The sequence below is a fragment of the Paramormyrops kingsleyae genome, chromosome 22, assembly GCF_048594095.1.
Source record: "Paramormyrops kingsleyae isolate MSU_618 chromosome 22, PKINGS_0.4, whole genome shotgun sequence".
Taxonomy (NCBI): Eukaryota; Metazoa; Chordata; class Actinopteri; order Osteoglossiformes; family Mormyridae; genus Paramormyrops; species Paramormyrops kingsleyae.
Genome location: NC_132818.1, coordinates 21,844,543 through 21,872,280, shown reverse-complemented (window position 1 = coordinate 21,872,280; position 27,738 = coordinate 21,844,543). Strand labels below are relative to the sequence as shown.

Sequence of the window (27,738 nt, the reverse complement as noted above, 5' to 3'; positions counted from 1 at the left end):
AATTAACCTCAGTATGTTTCTGGACTGTGGGGGGGAACCAAGGTACCTGGAGGAAAGCCCATGAGGACACGGGGAGAACGTGCAAATGCCACGCGCACGGAGCGCTAACCACTGTGCCACCGTGCCGCCCCAGAGAGTCTCTTTGATCATTTTCTTCAATTAAACCCAACTGGCATTCATCTGGCATCACCAGCCTTGTGCTGCACCCCACCCCCCCACCCCCCCCGGGCCCTGACCAGGATAGGCGGACAGAACAATGATTTAACACAATATTACAGAGAACTGTGACAGAAGAAAATATCAGACCGAGATGAACTGTTGACTTTATTTCCCAGATGATACCATTTTGTATTTTTCTTATGCTTCAAAGCCCAAGAGGGTAATGGGGTTCGGAGTGGCTAAGGGCGAGCTCTGCCGATTAAACTGGGAAGACTGGGATATCCAGCAGCACGTGTCAGGAGCTCTGCCGATTAACCTGGGAAGACTGGGATATCCAGCAGCACGTGTCAGGAGTTCTGCCGATTAACCTGGGAAGACTGGGATATCCAGCAGCACGTGTCAGGAAGTGCGTGCGTGTGCGTGTGTGTGTGTGTGGAAGAGAGGGAGAAAGAATGAGCGTGTGTGTGAGTGTGTGTGTGTGTGTGAGTGTGTGGAAGAGAGGGAGAAAGAATGAGCGTGTGTGTGTGAGTGTGTGTGTGTGTGTGTGTGTGTGGAAGAGAGGGAGAAAGAATGAGCGTGTGTGTGTGAGTGTGTGTGTGTGAGTGTGTGGAAGAGAGGGAGAAAGAATGAGCGTGTGTGTGTGAGTGTGTGTGTGTGTGTGTGGAAGAGAGGGAGAAAGAATGAGCGTGTGTGTGTGAGTGTGTGTGTGTGTGTGTGGAAGAGAGGGAGAAAGAATGAGCGTGTGTGTGTGAGTGTGTGTGTGTGTGTGTGTGTGGAAGAGAGGGAGAAAGAATGAGCGTGTGTGTGTGAGTGTGTGTGTGTGAGTGTGGAAGAGAGGGAGAAAGCATGAGCGTGTGTGTCTGTGTGTGAGTGTGTGTGTGTGTGTGTGAGTATGTGGACAGGATGTGATGTCGGGGTGGGAGAGCGGCTCGGCCCGCTGGGGGGGGGGGGGGGTATAAAAATGATAGATGATCGCTGCCCGCCTGAGTGGCTGACAAAGGGGGAGAGGTCTGCCGTAAAGCTGTCTGGCGAATGAACAGATTTTAGTCTAATGAGGGAGAGGAGGAGGCCACAGAGCCCCCCCTCTCCCGTTTCACACAATGTTTCCTTTTCTGCCTGCAGCCCATGCGGCTTCAAAGCTTCACCTCCATGCCCATCCCCCCCACCACCAAGAAAGATGAAACGTCGCTCTCTCACACTGCCTGGGGGGGGTCGCTGAGCTGAAACGAGGCTCCTGAATGGAGTTTCCCCTAAAATAACCCTGTTGGGCTTGTGAGTCAACTGGCCGGAGACAAGAGAGGCAGAGGTCAGTGTGTGTGTGTGTGTGTGTGTGTGTGTGTGCGTATGTGTGTGTGCGTGTATGTGTATGTGTGCGTGTGTGTGCGCGTATGTGTGTGCGTGTGTGTGTGTATGTGTGCATGTGTGTGTGCGTGTGTGTGTGTATGTGTGCGTGTGTGTGTGCGTGTGCACATGGCCCAGTGGCTTCAAGCTTCCCTCACCTGCGTATAACTCTGGTCCATACACCCCTCCAACCACTGGGTTCAGCTTCCAGTCTGCAGGGACACAAGGCACCACTGTACTGGGTCGACAACATACCTGTGCCTTTTTAGAAACCTCTACAGTCATGCAAAACAAGGAGAATGTAACCTGGCATTTACAAGCTGAACAATATTTATTCAAGCATACTAAAGCATAATAATAATAATAATAATAATAATAATAATAATAATAATAACAACAACAACAACAAGGATTACTGTTATTATTATTATTAATATTAATGATCCCATAAGGTACAAGTACTACCAGTGAATCCCTCTGTATATAAAATTATATTGCATCTGTTCCTGCCAAGGTAATGACTGGTGATTCTGCTGTTGACAAATATCCAGCCCAGACCACGCCCCCCACCACGACTCACGCCCCCCACCACGACTCACGCCCCCCACCACGACTCACGCCCCCCACCACGACTCACGCCCCCCACCACGACTCACGCCCCCCACCACGACTCACCGTTGGTATGATGGTGGGCCACCTTTTTGTTCGTCATCACTCTGGCGGTCGCATTGTTTACCTGTCAAGGCGGAAGTTGGACAGAGTCACTGACAGCTCACTCGGTGGATGACGTAACATCCTGCCCGAACAGAGAATGTCCCCTAAGCGGCACTATGAGGAGGCAGAATGCAAAGTACGGTGAATCCAGGCTGAAGGGCTGAATGCCTGTAACCTTCCCCCGTGTCTGACCAAAAACAGCGATGCTCCTGCTGCCTGCTGATCTCCCGCTGCTCTCAGCCAGAGCGGCCCACCTGGAGTGGGGGGGGGTGCTTCTTTAGCGTTAAGGAAGCCTGACAGCCCCCCCACCCCCCTTTGCCTAATAAGGGATTCCGCCGTTGCTCTTCGTGGGACTGTGCATGTTCTTCGAAATATTATAGTAACCTGTTATCCCCTAATCAATTAAAGCTTGAGGCTTTTATGTCTGGATGGACAGCAGAGGTACTTCAGCCTAAGGAAGCAGCTAGTTTGCACTTAGCCGGAAATCAGCCGTAGCCGACTGAAGGCGGCCCACACGGGTAGCATGACGACCTTTACAGGAATGCGCGCGGTCAGCCGCCGTAAAGTGCAAAAGCAGCACATCGAAGCAAGGAACTGAACAAGAGCACAAGGGCGGCGAGCCATACAGCAATAGAACAGGGGAATTTCCATGCATTCTTTTCCCTGGTGCCAGCGAAACAATGATGAGCAGCAAAAATGTGCAATCAGGTCCAACCGGCTGAGTGGGTGGGACCCGCTCTCGTCCAATCAGCTGGGCACGCTACCGGCTCCGGCCCAATCAGCTAGGTGCGTGAATCAACACTCTCACAGACAGGTGAGGCCCGTTGCCAGGTGTGCAGATGGTGTGTGGGAGTGAAGAGGGGCAGTGTGGGATGGATGGAAGGAGAGATGGAGGGATGATGGAAGGGGGCTTTAGAGAGGCAAGCCCCATGGGGCATGGATGGGCAGGGCAAGAGGAGGGGACAAGGAGGGAAAGGAAAAGCATATAACAGGAACGAGGTAGATGAAAAGGAGGAAGGGATGAGGGAAGGAATGAGGAAAAAAGGAATAAGAAAGCACCTCTATTTTGCGTCCTTCTACAATAGTACCATTTAGTTTCTCCCGCGCGCGGTCAGCATCCGCGCTCGTTTGAAACGTTACAAAGCCGAAGCCCTGTACGGAAGTGGGCCAGGAAGATGGGGGGGGGGGGCAGGGGCAAGAGGAGAGGGAGAGAAAAACACGGTAAGGTGAGACATAGGAAGAACTGTAGCATTATAAGAGACGAGGGTATTAGTCAGCAGGAGCAGAGAGACGGGACAGCCTCACACACACCGGGCACCCATAACCAGGCCTGTCTCACCCATGGCAGAAACGCTGCAAGATGACACAGAGAGACAGGCAGACAATCAGACAGACAGACAGACAGGCAGGCAGATATACAGAAACAGACAGACAGACAGGCAGATATACAGAAACAGACAGACAGAAACAGACAGACAGGCAGGCAGGCAGACAATCAGAGAGTCAGACAGACATACATACGGACAGACAGCAGGTTATACTGCGAGATCCGACTCTGAGCAAAGGACTGCCAGCTCTAGTCTATCTGCGACACAAACTATATGCACTGATAATAAATCCTAAAATGGTCAGAGAGAAAACTGAAGGACGACACACAGACACACACACACGTTTGTATCCATATCTTTGTGGGGACTATCCATTCATTTCTATGCAAAAAAACAATGACAACCTTAACCCCTACCCAGCCACAACCTTAACCATAAGTAACCGAACAAAATACAAGACTTTTGGCATTTTTAGTTTTTTGATTGCAGTCACAGATTGTTATTTAAGTGAGTTACCCCTTGTGGGGATGGAAAAAATGGTCTCCACAATGTAATATACATAACCCCCACACCAAACATACACACACACAAACCCATCGGTCATACCATCTGAAACATGCACACATACAGAGCAGCACAGTGAAACCCTCACACAGGAATTCTTATCGGGAAAGGCTCAGGGGTGAAGCTGCTTCTCTCTCTCCCGCCTTCTTATACTTGAAGTTTGTGGTGCTCTTGAATGTCAGCTGCACCATACACATGATGGCAGTGCATGGAGTCATCCTGACACACGCTCTCCCTCTCGCTGTCCGGCACCGAGGCCGTCTCAGAGCCAGCGGGGCGCCCCGGCTCGCGATCGGCCTGCGGGCTCAAACGCTCGGACCACGTTAGCGGACAGACGGAACCCTGATCTCGGTATGTCCTCGTACAGGAAAATAAGCATCCCAGTGACAAATCACTTCCGCAGCCATCCTGCAAACGTCATAAATAAATTCTACTTAAATATCCGCCATATGTAACCAATTAGCTGAATTTCAAAATTTATTATCTATTTAAAAATTCATTTTCCTGCATGCGATTCGCGTGCACCAATTAAGGTTTTCTCGTTTCCCTTAAGCGTAGAAACGCTGGCTGAAAATCAGAATGGGACGTGGTTTTCTGCTCCAGATCCAACTGAAATACCCTTTAAATACCATTTAAACCTGGGAGGCTGCGTCTCTCATTTATCTGCACCTGTTATTCACTAGTTTGGCTGCTGACTGGGAAATTTACTTAAAACATTTAAATATATATATATATATTTTATTTTATTTTGATATTTATAAAATTTTACTTGCCCTCCGATATTTAATTATAGGTTTTTACCTTTGGGGAAAAAGCTTAGAAGTTTAAGTGATTAAGGCACCTAGATTTTGGGAAGCCAGCGTAATGATTTCATGATTTAAGGCAAAGTGACGACAGTATATTTGTAGCATCTGCTGTTGGCTGACAAAGGCAGTTAAATCAGCCCAGCTTAACATGCCCTTACCGTCTGTAAGACAGGGAGTGTCACATTTCCTCTGCCCTGCCACTGGTGACACTCAGGAGTCAGATCAGTCCATATTTATCTCACAGCCTATGTAATAATGTATGATATCCCATTGTTTGGTTCTGGTGTACATGATGCGGTGATCGCCTTGGGGGGTGTGAGACCCATAAATAGGTGAGTCTACACCCACTGTCCCATCTCCCCTGTCTGCAGCAAGGTTGAAAGAACCTGACTTTCATAAAAAGATTTTTAAAAAATACATTTAAAATGAAATGGAGGCCAAATTTAATCCTCCTGACATTTGGGCCAGGCGCGTTTGTGATCCTCATAGTATTTTTATAGAGCACCCTCAATTTCCGCAGACATGGACACCCCAAGCGATGTAGATGCTTGCGGTGGCTCCATTAAGCAGTCAGGGGGGTGGCCGACTGAGGGGCATCATGGGTCGTGGATCTTCACACACATGCGTGTTTCTGTTCTCCATCTCAGGATGAGTGGAGAGATTTGTGTGTGAGCGGCATTGGAAATCTTAAGTTGTACTGCACTGAAAGGCACTTGATGTGATTCGTCATAAAAATACGCAATACTGCACCTTACAGTTTAAACTTTTTGAAATTGATACCTGAGAAGCTCAGGAGCGAGAAAGATTAAACTCAAACCCGAGGAAAGTGTTTGTTTGGACAGCAAACTGACACACCGTGTGGTGTGGATGAACTTCTATGAACGTATGAATGGTCTAGTCAAACACTTCTCATTGCTTTCACTCTTCAAACACCAGAAGATGTTGCTTTGTGCCTTTTTGGGGGGGGGGGTGATGTTAGGGCACAAAGGTCAAGTTAGGCCTTAGCTGAAGGCCAAGATGCATGAGACCTCAATTATCCGGCTGGGGACCGAGGGAGACCAGACCTGACGGGAAGTAAACAGGCGAGCCCGACTGTTCCAGCTGACTTACCTTGGAACCCCGCTCATTAAAAATTATTTCCACGTCTAAAATCTTCCCAAATTGCTGCAGAGTGGGAGATAAAAAAAACAAAAGGAGATCAGCGAGGAGATAATTAGAGCATGTCATGATGGCACAATGGTACAGGAGAGTGGTTTCCAGCGAGCCGAGACCCAAATGCCTGCTGTAAGTAACATAAATGATTTTCTTCTACGGTGGCAGGTCCAGAACGTGCTCCTCGCTGCCACACATCATCCGACAGCGCCGACGCCTTCCGTGGGGAGGTGGTAACGACTCACTACCCGGTTAATCCCTATAAGCACAGTGGTTGGAGGGATGACATGGAGGGGGCTGGCTCTTACAGAGAACCTCCCGGAAATGGTTAGTAATTCTATTTTAAACATGATGGGGATGGGGGAAGGCAGATCCCATGCCGACGCGGAGCGCAAGGTGCTTGATTGCCGGCTGCGCCCGCCCCCCCTCTGGGTTCCCGGTGCTGGCAAGCTCGGTTCTGAGGCCCGGCCGTGTCTCCAATCAGAGCTGCCATCTGGGATGCGGGACACTGGGCCGCTGCTGGCTCTGCCGGGGACCTTTCCCTAACAGCAACGGACTCGGGCCGGTTTGCAGGCCCTCTCAGCTTGACGCAGGGCCAGGTACACCTACCCCTAAAACTCCATCCTCCTCCAACCCCCTCTCAGACCCTTCTGACACGCCTTCTCCAACGCTAACAGACCATAAGCATGCCTCCTTGCTTTCCTGTCCCCCCCCCGCTGTAATTAAACGGCTTGCGGCAAATGGGTCCATGCCGTCATGGTGCATTGTGGGAAGGCTCCGAAACGTGCCGGTCAGCTGGCCGCCTCCCAAGGAGGGAGGAGCATCGCGGCCACCTCTCCCCACCTCCTGGCGCGAAGGGAGACCCCGAGGCACGGAAGTGGTTAACAGGCCGAATCCAATTTGCCGCCTTTGCTTCTGGATCATTAGCGAGAAGGGGACCACAAAAAAAGCTCCTCTAACAAGCGGGGATAAGAGTGAGTTTTAATTGCTGTCTACAATAGCCGTGTTACTTCATTAAAGCTAATTACACCACCAAACGGTGTGCATCGGCACCCTCTCAGCGCAGCAGGCAGAGTGCTTCTCCAGACTTCTCTGAACGGGATGGGAGATGGCTAATTAAGGTTAGGGGGAGCAAGTTTCATCTGCTTCCCCAGTCTGCTGGAGCTCAAGGACAACAGCTTGTGGGTATGAGGCGAAGGGGCAGGGCGGGCGGCCGGGTCCCTTGCTATCACTGCGGGGAGCAGCGGTCCTGGGGGGGGGACATCTCCCACCTGACAGGAGGCGTGTGGTGAGCACCCCCTTTCAGGCACACAGAGAGCTCCACACATCTGATGGAACAAAGGGCAAGAGAATCGGCAGCAAGGTTATCAGCACCTGACCTGGGAGTCATCTTAATGTCTCTGCTGGTAACGGACACCGATGCGGACCCAACTGAGCAATGTAAGTGTAGCCATTACAGTTCATTTTTATATACCGCCTTTCCGAGGGGCTTGAGAAGAGGGCGTGGCGATCCATTATGACATCATCATATCTGAGGAGGAGATACTATGAGAACACCCCCAAATGTCAGTGTCACAGACCGCGTGTACCTGCGTGCAGTCCCCTAGAACGGCGTAACGCTCACCCCAAACATCTGGCGCAGGTCCGGGTCACGGAACCGGAAGGGGATGTTGGACACGTGCAGCCGCTTGGGCTGCTGTTTCTCTGGGGAGGTGGCCAAGCGTGTCACGCCGTCTGTCTGTCCGGAGGGAAACGCAGCAGCTTGCTGTCAGTTCCTACTGTCACAACATCCTGCCTGGCAGCTTGGGGGGGGGGGGACAGTTGGACATCAGGGCTGGGCTGCCTGATTCTGACTCCACCTCATACAATCCAGGACAGCACATTTCGGGCAAGACGATGTGGAAGCGTGGCAAAAAACATTTGTGGCGATTCCATCGTGGAAAAATCTAAGGTGCCAATTCTGGAGAAGCCCTCCAATCAGATAATATCGCTCATCACGCACCGAAAACAATAGCTGCAGCTTCCCTCCAGGATGGAGGGGGCTCGTGTACGAGAGGCGGGGAGCGGCGTCCGTTTCTGCGCGGTGAGGGCAGCGGCGCCGGCCGCCCTGCGGAGACGTTACGCAACGAGCGCGGCCGGCCGCCTCTCCCGGCGTCGCCAAACACGTGGGCCCTGCGGAGGCAGACCTACAACACCGACCGGAATGAATCATGGATTACAATAACTGCAGCAGGATTAAGGAGGGATGCGGAGGCCCACGGTGCTCGGCGAGATCAATGGGCGAGAGGCGCCGGAACATTCCGGATGACAAGATAAGGGGGAGAATGAAAAAGTGAAAACCAGAAAAAAAGTTCTGAGATTGGTGGGGGGGGAGGGGGGGTTACTTCAGTCAGATAATAATCCAGCCAGTAACAGTCAAACTGAACCAAGGCTTCTGCTTAGAATTCTATAAAATACCAAACAGGAACAGCACGTCAATAAGCGTCTAGGAGATGCTGCAAAAAATAAATAAATAAACAAATGCGATCGCTGATCAAAGAGAGAGAGAGTTCAGGCAGCCTTGACCAAGGTCAGCTTCTCCTTCAAAGACGAGACTCTCCTCACTTTCTCCAGCCAGCACTGCCTGTGCGGATCTGGTCCGGTTTGGACGTTCTGCCCACGCCAGAACCCTCTGACCTGTTTGCACGCTCCCATCATCATACCAGAGCAAACGGATCAGCGGGTACCTGCACACGTGGTGGCCATTTCTCACCAGATTACCCTTACAGGTATTAAACATAATAATAATGATGCTTTATTGATCCCTCCATCCAGCACTCAGTTACACATGTAGGTGAGAGCGAGCTTGGCAGCGATGGGCAGTCACCTGCAGGTCGAGGGTCACGGGCCCACGGACATGTGACTGCTCTGTTGAGGCTGGGCTCAAACCAGCAACCTTCTGATCACAGGCACAGAGGCTTAGCATGCTGAGTTACATGCTGCCCCCTGAGCCCATCCCTAACCCCAGGCGACCGAAATCAGACACGAAACAAACGATAAAACAAATGATAAACGGCCCTTTCAGAGTAGCAGATAGAGAGCCAATCATAATAAACGGGGCAACAAGGGAGAGAAACTAATGTCTGTCCGCATCTCACTTATGGAAAAATACTTTACATGTGGGTGCCTCTGCTGGGAGACTAAAACGATTAAATACATCAACGGAGATACACAGCAAACAAACATCAACAAGGACAATAACCGTGAGGGCCTGAATGGACTCTCCCACACCTCCCAGTTAGCCAGTCACTCCCAGTCACCACTGCTCACTGGGGGAGCGCAGGGTTCACGGCAGCAAACGTGAGATGGTCCATCCCCCCCCCCTGCAGTCACTCAGTTACAGTTCTGATTAACTGCATCGGTGAAAAGCCCAACAACGTTTTATAACCGGATAAACGTGGCAGATTATAAAATTGGGAAGATATTCGGGAAGCTAAATGGTACTGACCGTTGCCGTGGTTGCACTGCAGTCTGCGACTGTGACAGACGGCTCGCTGAGGGTGGGCGTGGCCGTGGGCGTGGCCGTGTAGAGGCCGCACTGACCCCCATAGGTTGCCGTAGGGTGTGGGGGCGTCACCACAGCGTACTCTGCAGGGATCCCACTCTGCGGGGGTTGGGGGTACTGGCCGGGGGCGTATGACTGAGCCATTGCCTCTGGGGGGGGCGTGGCCTCTTGGTTACCCTGGAAACAAGAGAAAATTAAATCAGCATATCCCATCCATCCAGAGGCATAAAAATGATAAAAAATGCACGGCTTTCTCAGCAGAGCACAGACGAAACGAAAGGCACTGTAGGTAAATGGCACGGACTCAATTTTGTGACACTAGACATTTTCTGCTTAAAAAATGGATCACCCAGGTCCACACGGCTTTTCGCTGAGCAGAAGAAGGGGACTACAATTTACAGGATTAAAATACACAAGTGGCCGTCCCGCCCCCACGCACCAGTACCTCTCAGGGATAACCGCACGAATCACAGCCGCAAGATCGCTAACACAAAAATTACTCTGTTCTTCTCAAACTCGCTATTAATTGTTTGCAGCTGAGAGACGAGATTAAACACATGGGAAATTCTGTTTGAGGTTTTCTGTTTTGCATAATCTCCCAGCATGGAGGGGGAGATTTCGCATCTCTGTGGCAAATGCATGGAACATCAGCGATTCAGCCTCTGCTGACCTCAAAGCGCACGTCTCGCGGCTGAGCAGCCAGGTCACGGAACAGGCCGCGTCTCCACTTTCGGGCACGTCTGTGTCGGTCTGGAAACAGGCGATGGAAGCGAGCGTCTTCCAACCCTGTGCCAGGCTGCTTTAGGCCAGATCAAAGGCTCTCTTGATAAGTATCAACGAATGTACTTTTCATTTTGCCCGATGTGTCTCGGCGGAAGCAGGCCCAGGAAGATTCCCTGTGTCAGAGAACACGGAACGGAAGCAGGCCCAGGAAGATTCCCTGTGTCAGAGAACACGGAACGGAAGCAGGCCCAGGAAGATTCCCTGTGTCAGAGAACACGGAACGGAAGATCGTCTGGCCGATAGACGCCTGACGGCACCCCTGGTCTGGAGCTGTGGCTGTGTTCAGGATGCCCCCCCATCCAGACACACAGCTGCCGGCCGGTCCCATGCTGTGGCGGACAGCACCGTGGGGTGTCTTGTTTAAAGCACTGACGGGGACATTTTGGCAGTCCTGCGGTGCCGAACTGATGCGCTGGTGCATAGACATGGGCGAGCCGCGTGCAGCAGATGCTATTCGGGTTTCCATAATCCACCGGGTTTGTCGCGTAGGTGCGTGAGCGGGCTGACACCTCAGCTAGTGCCCATACGAAAAGACTCGGGTTCGAATCAGCAAAGCTTTATTTGTTCCTAATGTCAGTCCTCACAGATTCAGAGATGGGACCATTACGTCACACAGTGTGTGTGTGTGTGTGTGTGTGGTGGTGGGGGGGGGGGTCTCTGACTGGCTGTACAGCAGCTGGGGGGGGGGGGGGGGAACAGCTGCTTCTCGATGTGCAAATCTGGCATCGTGATTGATTTCACCTGACAGTGATTTGATGAGCCGTTTCTAAACCATATAATGAGACATTAAGACTGCAAACTCCCTCCATAAACAAAAAAAAAAAAAATCAACACAAGACGGAGACCATATTGCTCCAACGATGTAGGGAAAGAAGAGAGAGCTGAGGTGGGGGTGGAGTACGAGAGTCTGGCACTCTCATCTCTATCAACCGGTGACAGTCCCCCTTAGACCTGTGACCTCACACCCCGACCCAGGCAGTAATGAGGAACATCTATTTCCGTCACCCCCGACTCGCACATCGGCCTCCTTACAGGAGACAGCGGAGGCTCCGCCGCACCATCACATCTCCGTCGCCTTTCCGCTCCATCCTCCGCTGCTTTTGCCATCCTTCTTCTCCCCACGGGGATGCTTCAGGACAGTTTTCTTTTCCTTCTGTAATTAAATGGCATCACCCAGTGCGCAACTTTGAATAAACGCCACGGCGTGAGCTCGTAGGGCCCACGAGTGTCTGGGAGCCATAAGTAAGCTTTAAGGAGCTGTGATCCCTTCACCTAGACCTTGATTTCCAGGGAACAGGCTAATTGCCGATCCTCAGGGATTTGGGACTGAAAGGCGTATTTCCACTGCACCAGGTACCGTACTTTTGGTACTTTGAGAAAGTAAGAAAACTACGGTACTTGAAGGTGCTGGTTTTTCATCGTAAAAACCGGTACTGGCGCCGAATGACATCACAGCGGGAGGCGAGGTATTTTGTACTGAATTTGAAAAATAACGATAGTATCTTATACGGCTGGACAATGGGCAATACTAATAGCAACAGTGCATGTTATGAACATAGACCAATGCTAGTCAGATATATTAAAATAAGGTTTTTTCTTACTTTCATTTCTGTACGGACTAAAAATCTATGCTCTGTCTAAAAATCATTTTAAAGTTTACCTGTGCTGCTTCTGCATGAGCGCTGCATGTGTTCTCTGAAACAATCATAATCATTTTCATCCTTGCTGTTTAAATCACTCCTAGACGGGTTTGTGAGAAATTTATGAACTCGTGTTTTGTGTTATAAATACCCCAATATTTATCAGAACAAAATCACATCGCTATTTTTACAACAAAATCACTAGGATCCCAGTATATTAAACACATGCTATATATATATATATATATATATATATCTCGAGGCTAAAGCCCTGAGTGATCGGACCTAAAAACGCCCATGTTCAGTGTATGAAGGAGCACTAGTTCACCCTTGGAGTGACCTCGGCCTCGTCCACACCTTCCTCACCGACACCGAGAGTGAGGGCCCCAGTCACTGTTTATTCAGCACGACCTCTGAGATGAGAAGGACCCCAGGTGTGGCTCCGGAGCAGCCGAACGCACCCGACACCCGGCTGGAAGTTTCCGGGACGACCTGGAGAAGCGGCACGGTGTGCCTGCTGTCCGCACGCGTTACAGCCGCGTCGGCAGGACTGCGCCCCGCATCTTACATCTACGTTACGGCCAGAAAAACGGGGCCCATGGGCTTTCGGGCTCCGCGTTCATAAATAAAGAATGAGGCTCCATTTCAGCAGAAACTGAAAACCACCTTTAATAATGCATGAGAGTTCGCGACCACAAACCCCCGTTTTTAAGGGGGGGGGGGGGCAGCAGTCCCATCTGAACCACAACAAATGAAGAGAAAGCAGCCGGGAAGGAGAGCAGGAGCCGCAGCCCAACCAGAGGGGAGCACGGCACGGAGCCATTTTTTTTTTAAATGATAATGATACATTTTGATACATGATGAATTTTCACAGTGATGGTGGCAACAAAAAGTTCTTTTTGGGGGGGGGGGGGTCACAAATGTGCAGCAGCTGAGTGGCACTTCAGAAGGATGACTGACAGCGATTACTAGCCATTTGCTATGGGAAGAGGGTCTGTCTTACTGGCGGGGGAGCAGAAGGGGGCGCCGTGAGGTGGCGCAGGTTAAACACAGTGTACTGGACACGTGAATGGCAGATGATGGACTCGGGCTCCAGGCTGCGGACTCGGGCTCCAGGCTCCGGACTCGCCCCCCCCCCGGACATAAGGCCTCATGTCGGGCAGCTTCTTCACTCCTCAAGTCTCCTTATCGCAGTGTTTGTTCCTGGAGCCCAGTGACATTTAATCTTGCGCCAATGCGCATTCGCTGGAGTGTTTGATCTACTCCGCTGTTCTGTTTGCACAGTGTAGTGCGTGGGCCTCACCAGCGCCACCTCTCTGAAGCTGGGGGCTCTGCGGCCCGTGTCACTTTCATTGCTGTTTACGCCTGCAGCCGAATGTGACCCCTCTGTTCTTCAGAGCGGACGGCTTTTCGGGACGTGGGCAGCACTGGCCAGCGTGGCACTGTATGTTAAACCCGTAATGACGTTCGATTTTATATATGAGAACAAAACAAAACTGGGGGGGGGGGCGGATCTCCCCCAGGAAAAGTAGTGAGCAGGAGGCATCAGTGGGACAAGCAGATGGGGGGGGAGGGGGGACGTCACAGCTGGAGTGCAGTGGCGTGGACGGAGGCGGGGCGACCGAGTGGAGAGCGGAGCTGGGCGCCACTCGCATGGTGCCACTAGGAGGCCAGAAGTGCGGCATGGAGAGCGAGGGCCGCCGGACCGTGCTCAGAAAGCACCGAACGCCCCCCAGTCCAGAGCGAGCCAGGCTTATCAGATTACTGCCACCGGAAAGCCCACTCCCCTCTCCACTTACCCCCCCCGCCACCCCTCCATATCTCCTCCAAGCTAGCTGGCAGCGGAGGAGACGTAACTGGTGCAAAATGGTTCCTCTGCACGACGCGCTGCAGTGCTGCAGATGCGTGTGTGGGGGTGGTGGCTGGGGGGGGGGGGGCTCAGGGCCACCTGCATCTAAATGATATCCCCACCCAGATATAAACATCCCCCCTCCCCCTGAAATGCTTCAAGCCCATGTGATGGTACTGCTAGGTAGATACTCTGCCAGTCGGTGATTTACATAGTCAACCACGGTTTACTGGTTTCTGTGGCACGTATCCCCCAAAGCGATTCAGGCTAATTACCTGGCTGAAAGGTTCAACAGCACGAACCTGTGCCGCGTGTGCACCTGCAGAGCCCCCCAGTGTTAACAGCGGGCTGCCCGAGTGATGACGTTTCTTTCAGCTTGGTCGATGCTTGCTATAACATCAAAAGTATTTGCCGTAATTTGTGGTTAAGCTCAATAAATAAACGCAGGATAAGGGCTTTCAAAAGCTTAGCAAGGCTTCCTTCAGGAAGCTGTTCTTCCTAAAGGAGGAATTTCCCACAGCTTCCGTAGGGTTTCCGCCTTGGTCACATGGTAATTAGGCCAATAAGAGAACTCATCCGCGGCACATGCTGGACGATTCCTGCACACCTTCTGTTTTCCCGGACTACTTTCAGAAGGAGATCACAATTAAGGACACATTGGATCAAATGGAATGACAGTGGGTGCACTAAATGGGGGGGGGGGGGCTGTCCAAAGACACTCCAGGTCCCTCCCAGCCCCAGATGTGGAAATTGGTCCGTGACGACGCACAAACGAGCCCGAAAATGAAAACAAACGAGGAGCATATGCGGTATAAATTAAAAAGGCGTGAATTATGAGATGGCCCGTGGAGAGTGCGGCTTTTGTTCTGGGGGAGGAGGACGAGAAGGTAGAGGAGGCACGCGGAATGCCACACCTCTGACCGGATTCCCCCCCAGCGGCAAAATAACCCAGACGGAAAGCTCCGGTTACCACGGCAGCATCTCTCCCGGCCGGACGGGGAGGGGGGCGGGCGGAGAGACAAACGGCACCTCTCTGCTGCCATAGTGTGCGGATGCCCGACAATTGGATTCAAGTCTGGTTAATTAGCACGTCCCGGAAAAAGGCGTCAGAGTGCAATGGAGCCATTATGGAAGTTCAGCGGGCAGCGGGCAGAGGAGTCGGCCCGGGAGACGGAGCCGGCCATGCTCCTCGATAATAACGGCGGAGTGCTTTATCGATAGCAGCAGCCGCTTGATTAAATAATGCATTCGGCTGCAGACCCGCGCGGCCCTGACAATATGCCGCGTCGTCGGACCGGGCATCCTGTCTTCAGCTCCCTGCTCACCTCAGCTTCAACTTTTTTTTTGTAACACTACTTTCCTCTTGCAACAAAAGTACTGTTTCAGGATCAAATACATTCATTCATTCATTACATTTATCAATTAATGTTGCGGCCCTACTAAGACCCAGTAGGACAAATTGTACCTTATTTGTATGCAATTTTGCAGGTCCTGTCTGAGCCATAATAACAATAATCATTTTTGCATTTTATAAAATTTACTGTACAAGTACATTTTACATGCAGCCCCTCACATCTTCAAGGAAGCGCCATCTAGTGGTGAGGGGGTCTTAATGCTTGCCAGCGCAAATCATTTTCACTCCCCCATACAAAGAACCCATTTGTCAGGCAAATGCTTTTATCCGAATGGAGTTACACTGCTCAGTTTTACACAGATGGGTATCTTACGGAAGCTAGCCAGGCTCAAGTGTTCTGGTAGGAAGTCCAGTTCCTTAAATGTTATGCCAACGGCGGGCCCATATGCCACAGAGATGTGTGCAAACACGCTGTGATTTTTAAGGTGAGCCAAACTGGGTCTAACGGGGCTTCACCGGTTTTGCCAGAGTTACGCGCTGGATCTGTTTGGGGGAGGTCGGCCATCTCGGGTTGGGGTTAGGGTTAGGGTCTTGGTTCCTCATCTGTACGGCAAACATCCTCCCAACACTCCGGCGCCATCGTAGCAGAAGCTCTGCGGTGCCAAGGCGTCGACACCGCCCTCTGCCAAACAAAAAACACACACCTACACCGTAAAAGCCGGCGGTGCCGAGGATGATCAAAGGGACGCTCCACAGATCATTCTGGATGCAAATGCACCCGGACAGAGCCGCTTTTTGTTTTTTTTTTTTGTTTTTTTTTTGTGTGACAGTTTAAGGACTTATCGGTAAACAGAACACATAATGAGGCACTCAAGACAAGAGCGAATCCTTCAGGGTGACTTATTGCTCAGTGTGATGAAACACGGCGAAGGTAAGACTCAGAGCAGAACAAAAACGAGACTGGGGGGGGGGAATCCCAGTGAGCTTTCTCAACAAAAACAGGGCCGTTGGATATTCCCCGTTACCTTTCTTTTTCCCCCAGCAGACTGCAGACTTGCGTCCTTTGAAACCGGCCGATTCGAGAGTGAATCCTAACAAGGTGTGCTTAGTGCCGAGTGCAGAGCGTGGCTCTCACTTTTCCCAAATTCAGTAGCTAATTTTATTTAGATGTAATGACAAAAGAGGGGTCTGCTATGTAACTGGAAGCTGCTTAGCACACTGCTAGGTCTGGTAATTATGAAAAAAGAAAGTGTCCCACGGAAAGCCAGCCCCGCCCTCCGGACGATGCCTGGCGTGTCACTTTCATTATAAAACGATGCCCTATTTTGGGCCTGCTTAAAAACAATATATATCATGGAGAATAAAACGGAGCACATGACAAATGCCTTTCCCAGTATTCCCAGTGCGGGCTGCTGTGTGTTAAAGCTGAGAGCACGGACAGTTTTCCGGTTCTCGAAGCAACAGGTTGCCGTGTGGCGGGAGCGACGGGACCCTCGCCCGCGGCGCAGTTGCCCGCTAATGGCGTTGCACGCTAAAGGCGCTGCACGCTCGCTCGCACGCGCACGCACACGCCCATCCTCCGCCTGCACGCTGGCAGCGACTGCGGAAAGAAAATGTCATTTCCATAAATCGCACGTTTGTGACATTTACTGCAGCTTCACCGTGCTTCAGTGCACTTACAGCCCGTTAAGCCAGGAGGACGAAAGCGTGACAGGAAAACTTTGAAATGCATTTTAAATAAGTTTCTTTTCTTAATTTACTGCTGTACTGGATATGTCCATTCTGCAAATAACACTGGGAAATATCTACACTTATACATTTACACCAGTGTAAATATTAGCAGCTCACTTTTCAATTCCTCTATAGATAATGGCCTGGTAGTTGCTCTTCAAAGGTACTACGAGCACACGCACACGCACACACACACACACACACACGGTACCTCCTGTGTGTCCACAAAAAAAAAAACCACACAGCTGTGACCATTAAGTAAAACCTGACAGGCTTAAGCGGCTTTTTTACGGCGGCCAGTCTATAAAATAGCTGCGCACAGATGCTGACGGACAGAGAGTAGGAGAAGGAACAAGGGAAGGGACTTGGCCCAGGTGGAGATGATCTGACGTGGACAGACTGAAGGCTGACAACGCCAACTCAGCAACTCCAACCAGCAATTATGACCAGTAACACACAGACAGACAGACAGACGGAGGAGCGTCCATCCAGTGCTGGGTACCCGAGGCTCGACCCATCACTTCATCGCCTCCAGCATCATTAGGTAAATTGGCGATGTAACGGCTAGTCAGCTTCCTTGCTCAGGGACGGCGCCTCACTGGCCGCTGCAGAGATACAGACCACATCAGCGCTGGGGAGCAAGGAGCCGTTTTGGGAAGCTGTGACTAATCCATGGTCCAGACCCCGGAAAAGCCTCTCCGCTCTCTCTCTGCTCGTCTCTCAAACGGCCGACCTCGGGGGCGAGGATTCGGGGCCCGCAGGGACTTTGTCATGTGTGTCATCTTGCTGCAACTAAGGTCCACGTCCATGCAGGCCTCACAGAGTCCCATGTAAGAGTCTGCACTGAATGCTTGTGTCCATGCAGGGGATTGCTGGGTTTCGTGAGGAGAGGAACGACAACCAAAGCAGCACAGCGCATACACACACACACACACACACACACACACACACACACACACACACACACACACACACACACACACAGTTTATATCCCAACCCCCAAAGAACTGAACTAAAATTGATTGCGTAAAGTTTGCCCTCATGCACTCGCAAGAAATGCAGGAATGCGAGCAGGGAACCCGCCCAACCTGACAGGACCGAGCCGTCTTGAGCGGGTCCAGAGGTCCCTGCCCAGCGGGCGGCACGCGAGAGAGCCCAGCGCCAAGGAGTGGCTCGTGTCCCCACGCCAGTCCGAACCACATTAATTAGCCAAAGTGACAACACTGACAGTCCACGTTAATTAAACAGGGAAAATATGAGAGCGGGGGGGTGTGTGGGGGGGAGGCATTTCTACAGCAAACCCGGGTGCAGAAAATGACAGGTGCGGGGCAGTTATTAGAAAGGGAAAAGATAAAAAAACCTCACTGGTGCGAAGAGCAGCACCAGGAACCGTAGGATCACACGAGAAGGAGCCGCATCAGCCAGCGGCGAGGAAGAAAAGTGGGGGGAGGACAAAAAAAAACGGGAGTCCACCTCCACAGCCCCCGCGGCCCCCGTCCCACAGCCCCCGCGGCCCCCGTCCCACAGCCCCCGCAGCCAACCACGAAAAGTAAGGGATGGAGAATGGAACGGACGAGAGGGTGGAGAGAGGGAGGGAGAGAAGGAGGAGGAGGGAGAGGAGCGGCAGAGGAGGGAGAGCACGGGGAACGGTCCTACCAACGCACCCACGGGGGAACTCCGGAATGGAGGCGGACTGGGAGGTGGGGGAATGGGGAGGCAGCAGGCTTACCTCGGGAATGTAGAGAAGCGGCGGAGGCCCCTGGAGGGGGGGGAGCAGCAGAGGGCCCACATTGGCCATGGAGCACAGCATGGGGCGGCGGGATCTCCCCCGTCTCTCTCTCTCTCTCTCTTTCCTTTCTCTTTGCCCTGGTCTCCTCTCTGTCTGTGGCGGGTGGCTGCTTGTGGCTCTCGCCTCTTCGGCAGTGTTTGCAGCGCGGCGGGGTGGGGGGGGGCGGGGGGAGGAGGAGGAGGAGCAGGAGGAGGAGGAGGAACACACAGACAGACACACTGAACACGTGCGGCCGACTGCTCAGCCAGCGCTACACTGTTTACCTCCGCGCCGCGGCGAGCTGTGGAGAAGGGGAGGGCCCGAGCAGGGAGGGGGCGGAGTGCGCGGCGTGCGTGTGTGTGTGTGTGTGCGCGCGCGCGTGTGTCTGTGTGCGCCTACAGAGCCTCTCCAGTACTCACACACAAAGCAGTCAGCTGAATGAAAAGGGAGGGGTGGCACTGTGACGTTAGGGCGGCCAATCAGAGCGCGGGGCTCGGTGGGAGGGCGTGACCAGGCCCCACCCCTCCTGGTGGACACACACAAAAGTACTGTAAGCAGTCTTTCATTGTTAATTAATTTAAGCATGTAATCTCATGCTCGAACTGTATTATTTTAAGATGCTAACACATTTTTCTGCACTAAACTATGATTATGAATAGAATTCATTCTAAATATGAGTAGGAATCTCTGTTATCCAAAATAAGCCTGATAGTTTTTTTAAAATGGAAACATGGACAGACACTGAATACTGGTAATAAAAATCTATTTAATTAAACAGATTGATGGATCAAATATAGATCTATATAATTCTAAAGCAAATTGGCATTGCTGTGTGAACACTGGCAGTGAACGGCATTACAGCGCTGATCAGCAGGAGTGACTGCATCCACACCGGCCGCATCATGGGGACTGGCCTCACTCGCTTACCACATTTACCGCCATTAATATTAATTATGAGTTTAACCACCCTCGCGTCGTTAACAGACCTGAATTAATGCCTGACTATTTTCAGAGGTGGAAACAGAAGCATCTGCTGAGCATAATGAGATGACAGAGACTGCAGATGACGGGAAATGCGATGAGTAAACCCCTATCGAACAGTGACATGTGAGGACTAAACCCTCACCATACAGTGACAGAAGGCCTAAACCCTTACCGTACAGTAAAGTGAAAGGACTAAACCCTCACTGTACAGTAACATGAAAAGGGCCAAACCCTCACTGTACAGTAACATGGAAGGACTAAACCCTTACCGTACAGTAAAGTGAAAGGACTAAACCCTCACTGTACAGTAACATGAAAAGGGCCAAACCCTCACTGTACAGTAACATGGAAGGACTAAACCCTTACCGTACAGTAACATGGAAGGACTAAACCCTCACTGTACAGTAACATGGAAGGACTAAACCCTCACTGTACAGTAACATGAAAGGACTAAACCCTCACTGTACAGTGACAGAAGGCCTAAACCCTTACCGTACAGTAAAGTGAAAGGACTAAACCCTCACTGTACAGTAACATGAAAAGGGCCAAACCCTCACTGTACAGTAACATGGAAGGACTAAACCCTTACTGTACAGTAACATGGAAGGACTAAACCCTCACTGTACAGTACCGTGAAAGAACTAAACCCTCACTATACAGTAACATGAAAGGGCCAAACCCTCACTGTACAGTAACATGGAAGGACTAAACCCTCACTGTACAGTAACATGGAAGGACTAAACCCTCACTGTACAGTACCGTGAAAGGACTAAACCCTTACTGTACAGTAACATGAAAAGGGCCAAACCCTCACTGTACAGTAACATGAAAGGACTAAACCCTTACTATACAGTAACATGAAAGGGCCAAACCCTCACTGTACAGTAACATGGAAGGACTAAACCCTCACTGTACAGTAACATGGAAGGACTAAACCCTCACTGTACAGTAACATGGAAGGACTAAACCCTCACCGTATAGTGACACTTGAGGACTTGCCCTTACCCTACTGTGATGTGAAGTTTAAACCCTAACCTTACACCACATAGCACCTAAGCCCATATGAAGTCAGACACAGCCCTCCAGCGACATGGCCATGAAAAGCACCATGGTGACAGCACCTACAATCACCACTGGGCCTGACATCGCCGCCATGGTTACGCCCCCAGGCAGCGAGTGGCTTTTGGAAGCTGCTTATGGAGCCTTTGGGCATGAAACTCTGCTATGCCTGTAACCAAAGGCCGTGCTTTCGGCTCAGGGCTGATTCCTTTTCTCTGTCTTCCTCCATAGTCAGTAAAAATAGTAAGAAATGGTAAATGAAAAGGAAAAAATTTTGCCATCTCCCCTTGAAGGCTTGGCAGCTTGCTGCATTACTATTGAAGACGCTTTTGTGTGCCACATGTCTCTGTGCCTAATTAAAGTCTCGGCCTCCCCCCTCCCCCCCGTGACCCCCGCCTCACGCTCTCAACCCAGATCTCAATGGCTAACAACAAAGTGTCAGACCCGCATGGTCACCGGAACCAGCACGGCGAGCCTCACGTAATCGATCCAAACCCAGTGAGTCGGGTGTGGTCCCATAGACTGGCACGCCACAGGATCAGGGCGCCACTCGTGGTCAGCAGTGATGTGGATCAGGGGGTGCTGCCTTTGTGGGGGGGGGGGCACAGACACGCGGGAAAGGGGAAAGAAAAATTTTTAATTCACCATCTGTGTGGGAAACCAATAATCAGGAGCCTGAAAGGGACACCCAGGCAGACTCAGGGGGGGCAGCACTGTATGGGGGGAGGTCCCTGAATATGAAAAATAATCATTTATATGCGCTGGGAACATCATAGTGTCACAGACCCCCCCCCCCATATGTCTTCAGATTTATAGTGGCCACTCAAGCTGGGGGAAGACCAGCCCCCACCCCTCCACTGGCTCTTGGGGGTTGGAATTGGATGCCATGAGACAAATAGTAATAAATACTCAGGTGGGCGGGGCAGGGGGCCTGTAGGGACGTTATGGGGGCGGAGCCTGGGACCTGCAGGGATGTTACGGGGGCGGAGCCTGGGGCCTGCAGGGACGTTATGGGGGCGGTGCCTGGGGCCTGCAGGCACATTATGGGGGCGGTGCCTGGGGCCTGCAAGCACGTTATGGGGGCGGAGCCTGGGGCCTGCAGGGACGTTATGGGGGCGGAGCCTGGGGCCTGCAGGCACGTTATGGGGGCGGTGCCTGGGGCCTGCAGGGACGTTATGGGGGCGGTGCCTGGGGCCTGCAGGCACGTTATGGGGGCGGAGCCTGGGGCCTGCAGGGACGTTATGGGGGCGGAGCCTGGGGCCTGCAGGGACGTTATGGGGGCGGAGCCTGGGGCCTGCAGGCACGTTATGGGGGCGGTGCCTGGGGCCTGCAGGCACGTTATGGGGGCGGAGCCTGGGGCCTGCAGGCACGTTATGGGGGCGGTGCCTGGGGTCTGCAGGGACGTTATGGGGGCGGAGCCTGGGGCCTGCAGGGATGTTATGGGGGCGGAGCCTGGCCCACGTGCCGGAATGTCGCACTTTTCCAGCAGGCCGCAAACTTCGGGGCATCCTGCCTGCAGGCTTTCCGTCCCATGGAACCGGGAAGCAGGCAAGAAGAAGCTAACGGAGGGGGTCATCATTCAGTGTCACCCCCCCCACTAGGTTACTTTGATAATACCATTAACACAGGTGATATTAATCCCCCATAATCCCTCAGCCTGCTCATGGCACCCACCACGGATGGATGTGAGGCCACCTGGAGTATTTAATGTCCTCGAACAACCGAGCGATAAATTTTGAGTTCCGATTCTATTATTAAACTGAACAGAAGGAGCAGCTTATTCGTCCAAATTGCGAGAAGCCAGAGGATTGCGCTTTAAATCTCCGAGCCGCGTGTTAAACGCGGCCGCTCGCGTGAGGACTTGCCCCCCCCCCCCGTCGGGCTTTCCCAGCATCCTCTGCTCCCGTCCATTACTCTTTTCCATCCATTAATGACGCTGCTCTGTTCAGTAACCCGTGTCCATCACGCCGAGGGAGAGAAACACTCCCCCTCCCACAGTACGGTATTCCACTCAATCACACCCTCTTTCAAAAATGAAAAAGACAAAAAAACAGTCTACATTAAATTTAAACTGAATACAAAGTCCACTACCATTTGCACCCTGAACAGTGGAGGTGACACTGAAGAAGACATGGCATGAGAGAGGTGACCTCTTCACCGCCGAAGTGAAGCCATCTGTCAGCGCTGAGGATGGAGGCTTTGGAAATGGGCAGCGCTGGAATTACACCGGCTCCCAGCAGTGTACACGAGCCCCGGCCCCATTACCGTCACCGGGCTCGGCTCTCCGTGCCGCCGGAAAGTCCCCGCCGGCCGCCAAACCCCCGCAGGCAGGAATGGAACTCTAACACGTACGAGCTGAGCGACCAGCCCAACTGCTGAAGCCGCTGTTGCCGTCGGCTCAAACACCAAAAGTTTTATGATCACAGCTATTTGATTAGAAACAAAGGCGCGATATTAGCAGAGAAGCGTTAAGAATGTGCATGAGATGATAGATATATCTGATACAATGATATAGATGATAGATTTGATACATAGATTAGACATGACAGACAGACAGAGACAGACAAATGATAGATAGATAGATAGATGATAGATAGATAGATAGATGATAGATAGATAGATAGATAGATAGATAGATAGATAGATATGCATAGTGCCTAACCCTTAACACTTAAAAGTCATGAACCGCCTGCTGCCAATGGCACTGTGAGAACCAGATTATGGTGGCTAAACGGTGAGCTGCAAGCTGCGAAAGCGCTGTGGCTGCGCCGGCTCAGAGAACATGCCGGAAGCGAGCGAATCCCCATAATGGCTTTGGTCTGCCGCTCTGGCCGTGTGAACAGAGCGCTAATGACGGGCCAGGACCTCTTCTGGGCACCCGACTCCCTGCACTGATCCTCTCCGTCCTCCTCATCGTCCTCCTCATCCTGCTCCTGACTCAGCGCTTAGACACCCACACGCTCCGTCAAACAACAGAAATGACCAAAATGTGAATATCATTAATATTCATTTTGTCCTGCATAGTTTCTACGTTATCAATACAGCACCAGGACTGGGGGCTTCGCAAGCAGGCTGACAAGATGGAGGAGAGCGAGCGGAACGAGAAAGGCAGCCCTTTACAGTTGTGGAGCCGTAGGAGACCCAGCTATGAGTGCAGAAGCCGTGCCACTGTCACCCACAAATCACAGGGAGCGGACATTGAATCCGCAGCAGGCTAACTCATGATGTTAATCGTTATGTCATGATGTGGCGATGACATCACACCCCCAATGGCCACATGCACACGGGCGGCGTGGGGGGTGTGTCAGCACTCTTGCGCCCATGTCCGTCTCCCTGGGCCTGGACCTCCTCTCTCTCCTCCTGATGTCCATCGCTGACGTCAGCCCAGCTCAGCGAGTGCTCATCGGAGACGGAACTCAGCCTACGCGTCACCAGAGCAGCACCAGCGGAAGGGCCCAAGGGAGGGGGCGGCTGCATGCCTGGGGAGGGAACTGGAGGGCTCTGACTGACTGCGCCCCCCCAGCTCCCAGAATAACTTCATCCATCAGGACATGGAGTCCGGTGTCGAGCCTCTATCAGCTCCTCATCTACCCTTTACATCGTGTTCCAGACTCTCCGGAACGTACAGAGATGCTCCTTGCTTTACGGTGGGTCCACTTATGGTATTTACACTTTATGATGGTGCGATACTGACGCACATTCACCAGTCATCAAACTTTGAATTTTGATCTGTTCCCAGGCCCAGTGATATGCCATTTGATACTTCCTACCGAAGTCGCGCGACCGCGGCACCCCTACGGCCAGCGCTTCCAGTCACTGTAGCCACCACGAGCGAATTGTTTCCTTTCTGTGTTTAACCAAATAAGCTTGTATCCATTAACAGTCATTTTCAGTAGTTTTTGTTTAGTTATTCAGTGACTGTAGCTATTTACTTATTTTTTAATCATGTCAATCATTTCATTGACTTACGATATTTTCTATTTACGATGGATTTATCGCAACGCAAGTCCATCGTAAGTCGACGCCGCCCGTAAAACACTCATCATAGCAAGGAGTAAGTATTTAACAGCCTGGTCCTCGGGACCCGCAGCCGTTCCACGTTTTTGCTCATACTGGGACCTGGGAGGGAGCAAAAACATGGACTGTCCGGGGTTCCCCGAGGACCAGGCTGGAAAACACTGGCTTACACTGGCAGCCCTTCCCCTATGTCAGTGTTTCCCAAACCAATCCTCGGGGAACCCCGGCCAGTCCACGTTTTTGCTCCCTCCCAGGTTCCAGCCAATCAGGAACACCGAATACCTGGTACAGGTGCGCTGGGAGCTGAGAGGAAGCAAAAACGTGGACGTGGGGTCCCCCGAGGACTGGGTTGGGAAACACTGCTCTGTGTAGCCCTGACTACCTGGTATAGGCAGCAGACTCATCCCAAACCAGCTGGATAAACGTTTGGTGCAAGAACAACCTGATTGGCTGCCACCGGTCCAATCAAATCACTTAGATGTGCAGGAACATCTTCGGGCTAAATGGCGACTGTGGCGAAAGGCCGTTTTCTTAAATTGGCGTGATTTCATTAGAAAGAAACTCATGTATGTAGAAAAACCTCCACATGGCCTCGACACCCCAGCACGACTGAATATAATCGCAGGGCCACAAATAAGGATAATAATGTCTCATTTCTCGGCCATTATAATTAGTTACCCATTTGAAAGTAACTCTATCGAAAGTACTGGCCACGTCTCTGAACTCGTGGGTTAGAGGTTAGCAAAATCCTAACCTTAACGTTCAAAAAGTCATCTTCAAACATCCGGCTGCAGAAGAGTAGCTTGTGAAGACTCAGATTGTTCACATCTCTCAAATGACACCTCATTAATATTAATTCAGAGCTTGGCTGAGGGGTGCAATCAGTTACAGACCTGGTCAGACCCGAGTACTTAATTAAAGCTTAATTGTGAAATTGAAATTTTAATTAGCATGTCTGCACATAGAACTAAACGGTCTGCATTATTTTGCCCCTGGCTGAGAACTATGGATTCACTCCATAATAATCTCAGCTGTTGCTACAAACGTGACCTATGCCCCTCATTTTGGTGCTGGGAAGGGAAAAAAAACAAAAAAAACAGAGTAACGAGGTGTGAATAGCAGCCGGTGATGAAGCTCCTTGTCTCCCCCTTTGCAGCAGATCACGTTACACATTGACAGCTCTGCAGATTCGAAAGTCTTTAAATGAATAAAAAGCAAAAAAAGGAAAAAGGGCAAAAAAATGCAGTGTGTGTGCGTGTGTGTGTATGTTTACCCTACATGTGTGTGCGTGTGTGTGTATGTTTACCCTACATGTGTGCGTGTGTGTGTGTGCGTGTGTGTGCGTGCATGCGTGTGTGTGTATGTTTACCCTACATGTGTGTGTGTGTGTGTGTGTGTGCGTGTGCGTGCGTGCGTGCGTGCGTGCGATAGCACAGCGCTTATGCACAAAACTTAGAAACAAACAACAGCTGTCGATACTCCAAGCTCCAGCTGCTAAAGCCCTAGAGCGAGCTGATGCTCCGCCCCAGCGCTCTGGGGAATATCTCGAGTCCCCCCCCCCACCTTATGAGGCCCCCCCATGGACCACTCAGTGACGTGAAGGGCCTGCAGGAACCCCTCCCCAACTGGCTCTCCACGAAAGGAATCAGGGATGCCCATCACTGCCTGGGCTCCCCATCTTCAAGTCCCTCGTCGAGCAAGTGGCCCCACCGGGACTGCGGATCTGCGGGGGGGGGGGGGCATCACTGGCAGGTGAGGTCACACAGGGCGGAATAAACCATGGGACCAGCCGGGGGCACGGCCTGGATGGCGAACGGGGATGCCGTGGAGGTTCGAGGGAAACAGGCCCTTTCTCCGAGTTTGAGGAGCAGTGGTGCAACAGGGGAAAGCAGCGGAATAAATAATTCAAGACCCAAGTGCGTGGGGGGGGTCTGAAGAACCGCAGGATGTCACGCCTGTCCCCCCCCCCCACATCACGGAGTGCTGTGGACTCTCCTTCTCGCCTTTTATTCCTCCCTAAAGTCTACGAGTCAAAGACAGCTTCATTTCAAAGAGAGATGCCTTTTCTTAAGAGCAAATGAAGGCGTTTCTCTGAACCCCCATCTGTCTCTGTCCACGGCCCCCCCACCCCCCGCACAACGTACACGCACTTCCTTTCTTATCCTCAAAGTCCTTGCTTTGAACCCTCCCCCCCCCATGCTTAATCATACAAATCAGGGATGCAAAATATGAGCAGAGGATACTGAAGGGAGACTGACATTGTCAGCAAAGGTTATCAGCGCGCCGTCACCCGGCCTCCCTCCACACCCACCATCTTTTACTCGTCTTTAACATAACATTTACACTAAAAAATAAATTCAACACTTCTCGCCTCGGTCCTCAGGGACCCCCCAGCAGCCCACGTTTTTGCCCCCTCCCAGCACACCTGTACCAGGTATTCCGTGCATCCTGATTGGCCGGGAGCTGGGAGGGAGCAAAAACGTGGACTGTCTGCAGATCCCCGACAGGGCTGAGAAACACCGGACTAATGCCTCTGTGACCCCAGTGGTTTCGGGGGGGGGCTCACTTTCCCATTTCCGTGCCCCTCCCCCCGGACACTAAGGTCTCTGCTCCCTGTCAGCTTATGTTCAGCCCACCTGTAAAAGCTGCCGGCCTCTTTGGCTCATTCAGGCTCATGGCAGAAGGATCAGACCCCCTCAGCCAAGGGGGGGCCATAGCAGGTGGGGGTGGGAGACATGTGGGACCGAGGTGGGGGGGGGGGTTTGTGCTGATAGCCCTCTGTCCACCCTGGCTGATTATTTCACCTTGTTCAGACAGAAAACAGCCTGACGTGAGCTTGTTCAAATCAAAGCTCAGTGAGAATGGCCGACACAGAGAAGCACAGGCAAACATAAGTGGCCTGGGGGCGGGACTCAGTTGGGGTGGGGACAGCTTAAGCATGCTG

At 51.9% G+C, this 27,738-nt stretch overlaps 1 protein-coding gene across 5 annotated transcripts in view; it reads right to left on the bottom strand.

Moving 5' to 3' along the window:
• The window catches only part of LOC111856763 (RNA binding protein fox-1 homolog 3-like), an 84,513-nt gene that overhangs the window by 11,414 nt on the left and 45,361 nt on the right, over positions 1–27,738 (bottom strand). For 3 of the 5 annotated variants that reach the window (XM_072704911.1, XM_072704914.1, XM_072704912.1), the window contains exons 3-9: positions 18,696–18,880; positions 9,552–9,785; positions 7,689–7,802; positions 6,023–6,076; positions 3,274–3,366; positions 2,176–2,236; positions 1,659–1,712 (exon numbers count right to left, since the gene is read on the bottom strand). In XM_072704911.1, coding sequence (XP_072561012.1) covers positions 1,659–1,712; positions 2,176–2,236; positions 3,274–3,366; positions 6,023–6,076; positions 7,689–7,802; positions 9,552–9,785; positions 18,696–18,880 — 795 coding nt within the window. Of the gene's footprint in view, positions 1–1,658; positions 1,713–2,175; positions 2,237–3,273; positions 3,367–6,022; positions 6,077–7,688; positions 7,803–9,551; positions 9,786–18,695; positions 18,900–27,738 lie in introns of those variants that run through there. The other 2 variants (XM_023836977.2, XM_072704915.1) reach the window with 2 other exon arrangements.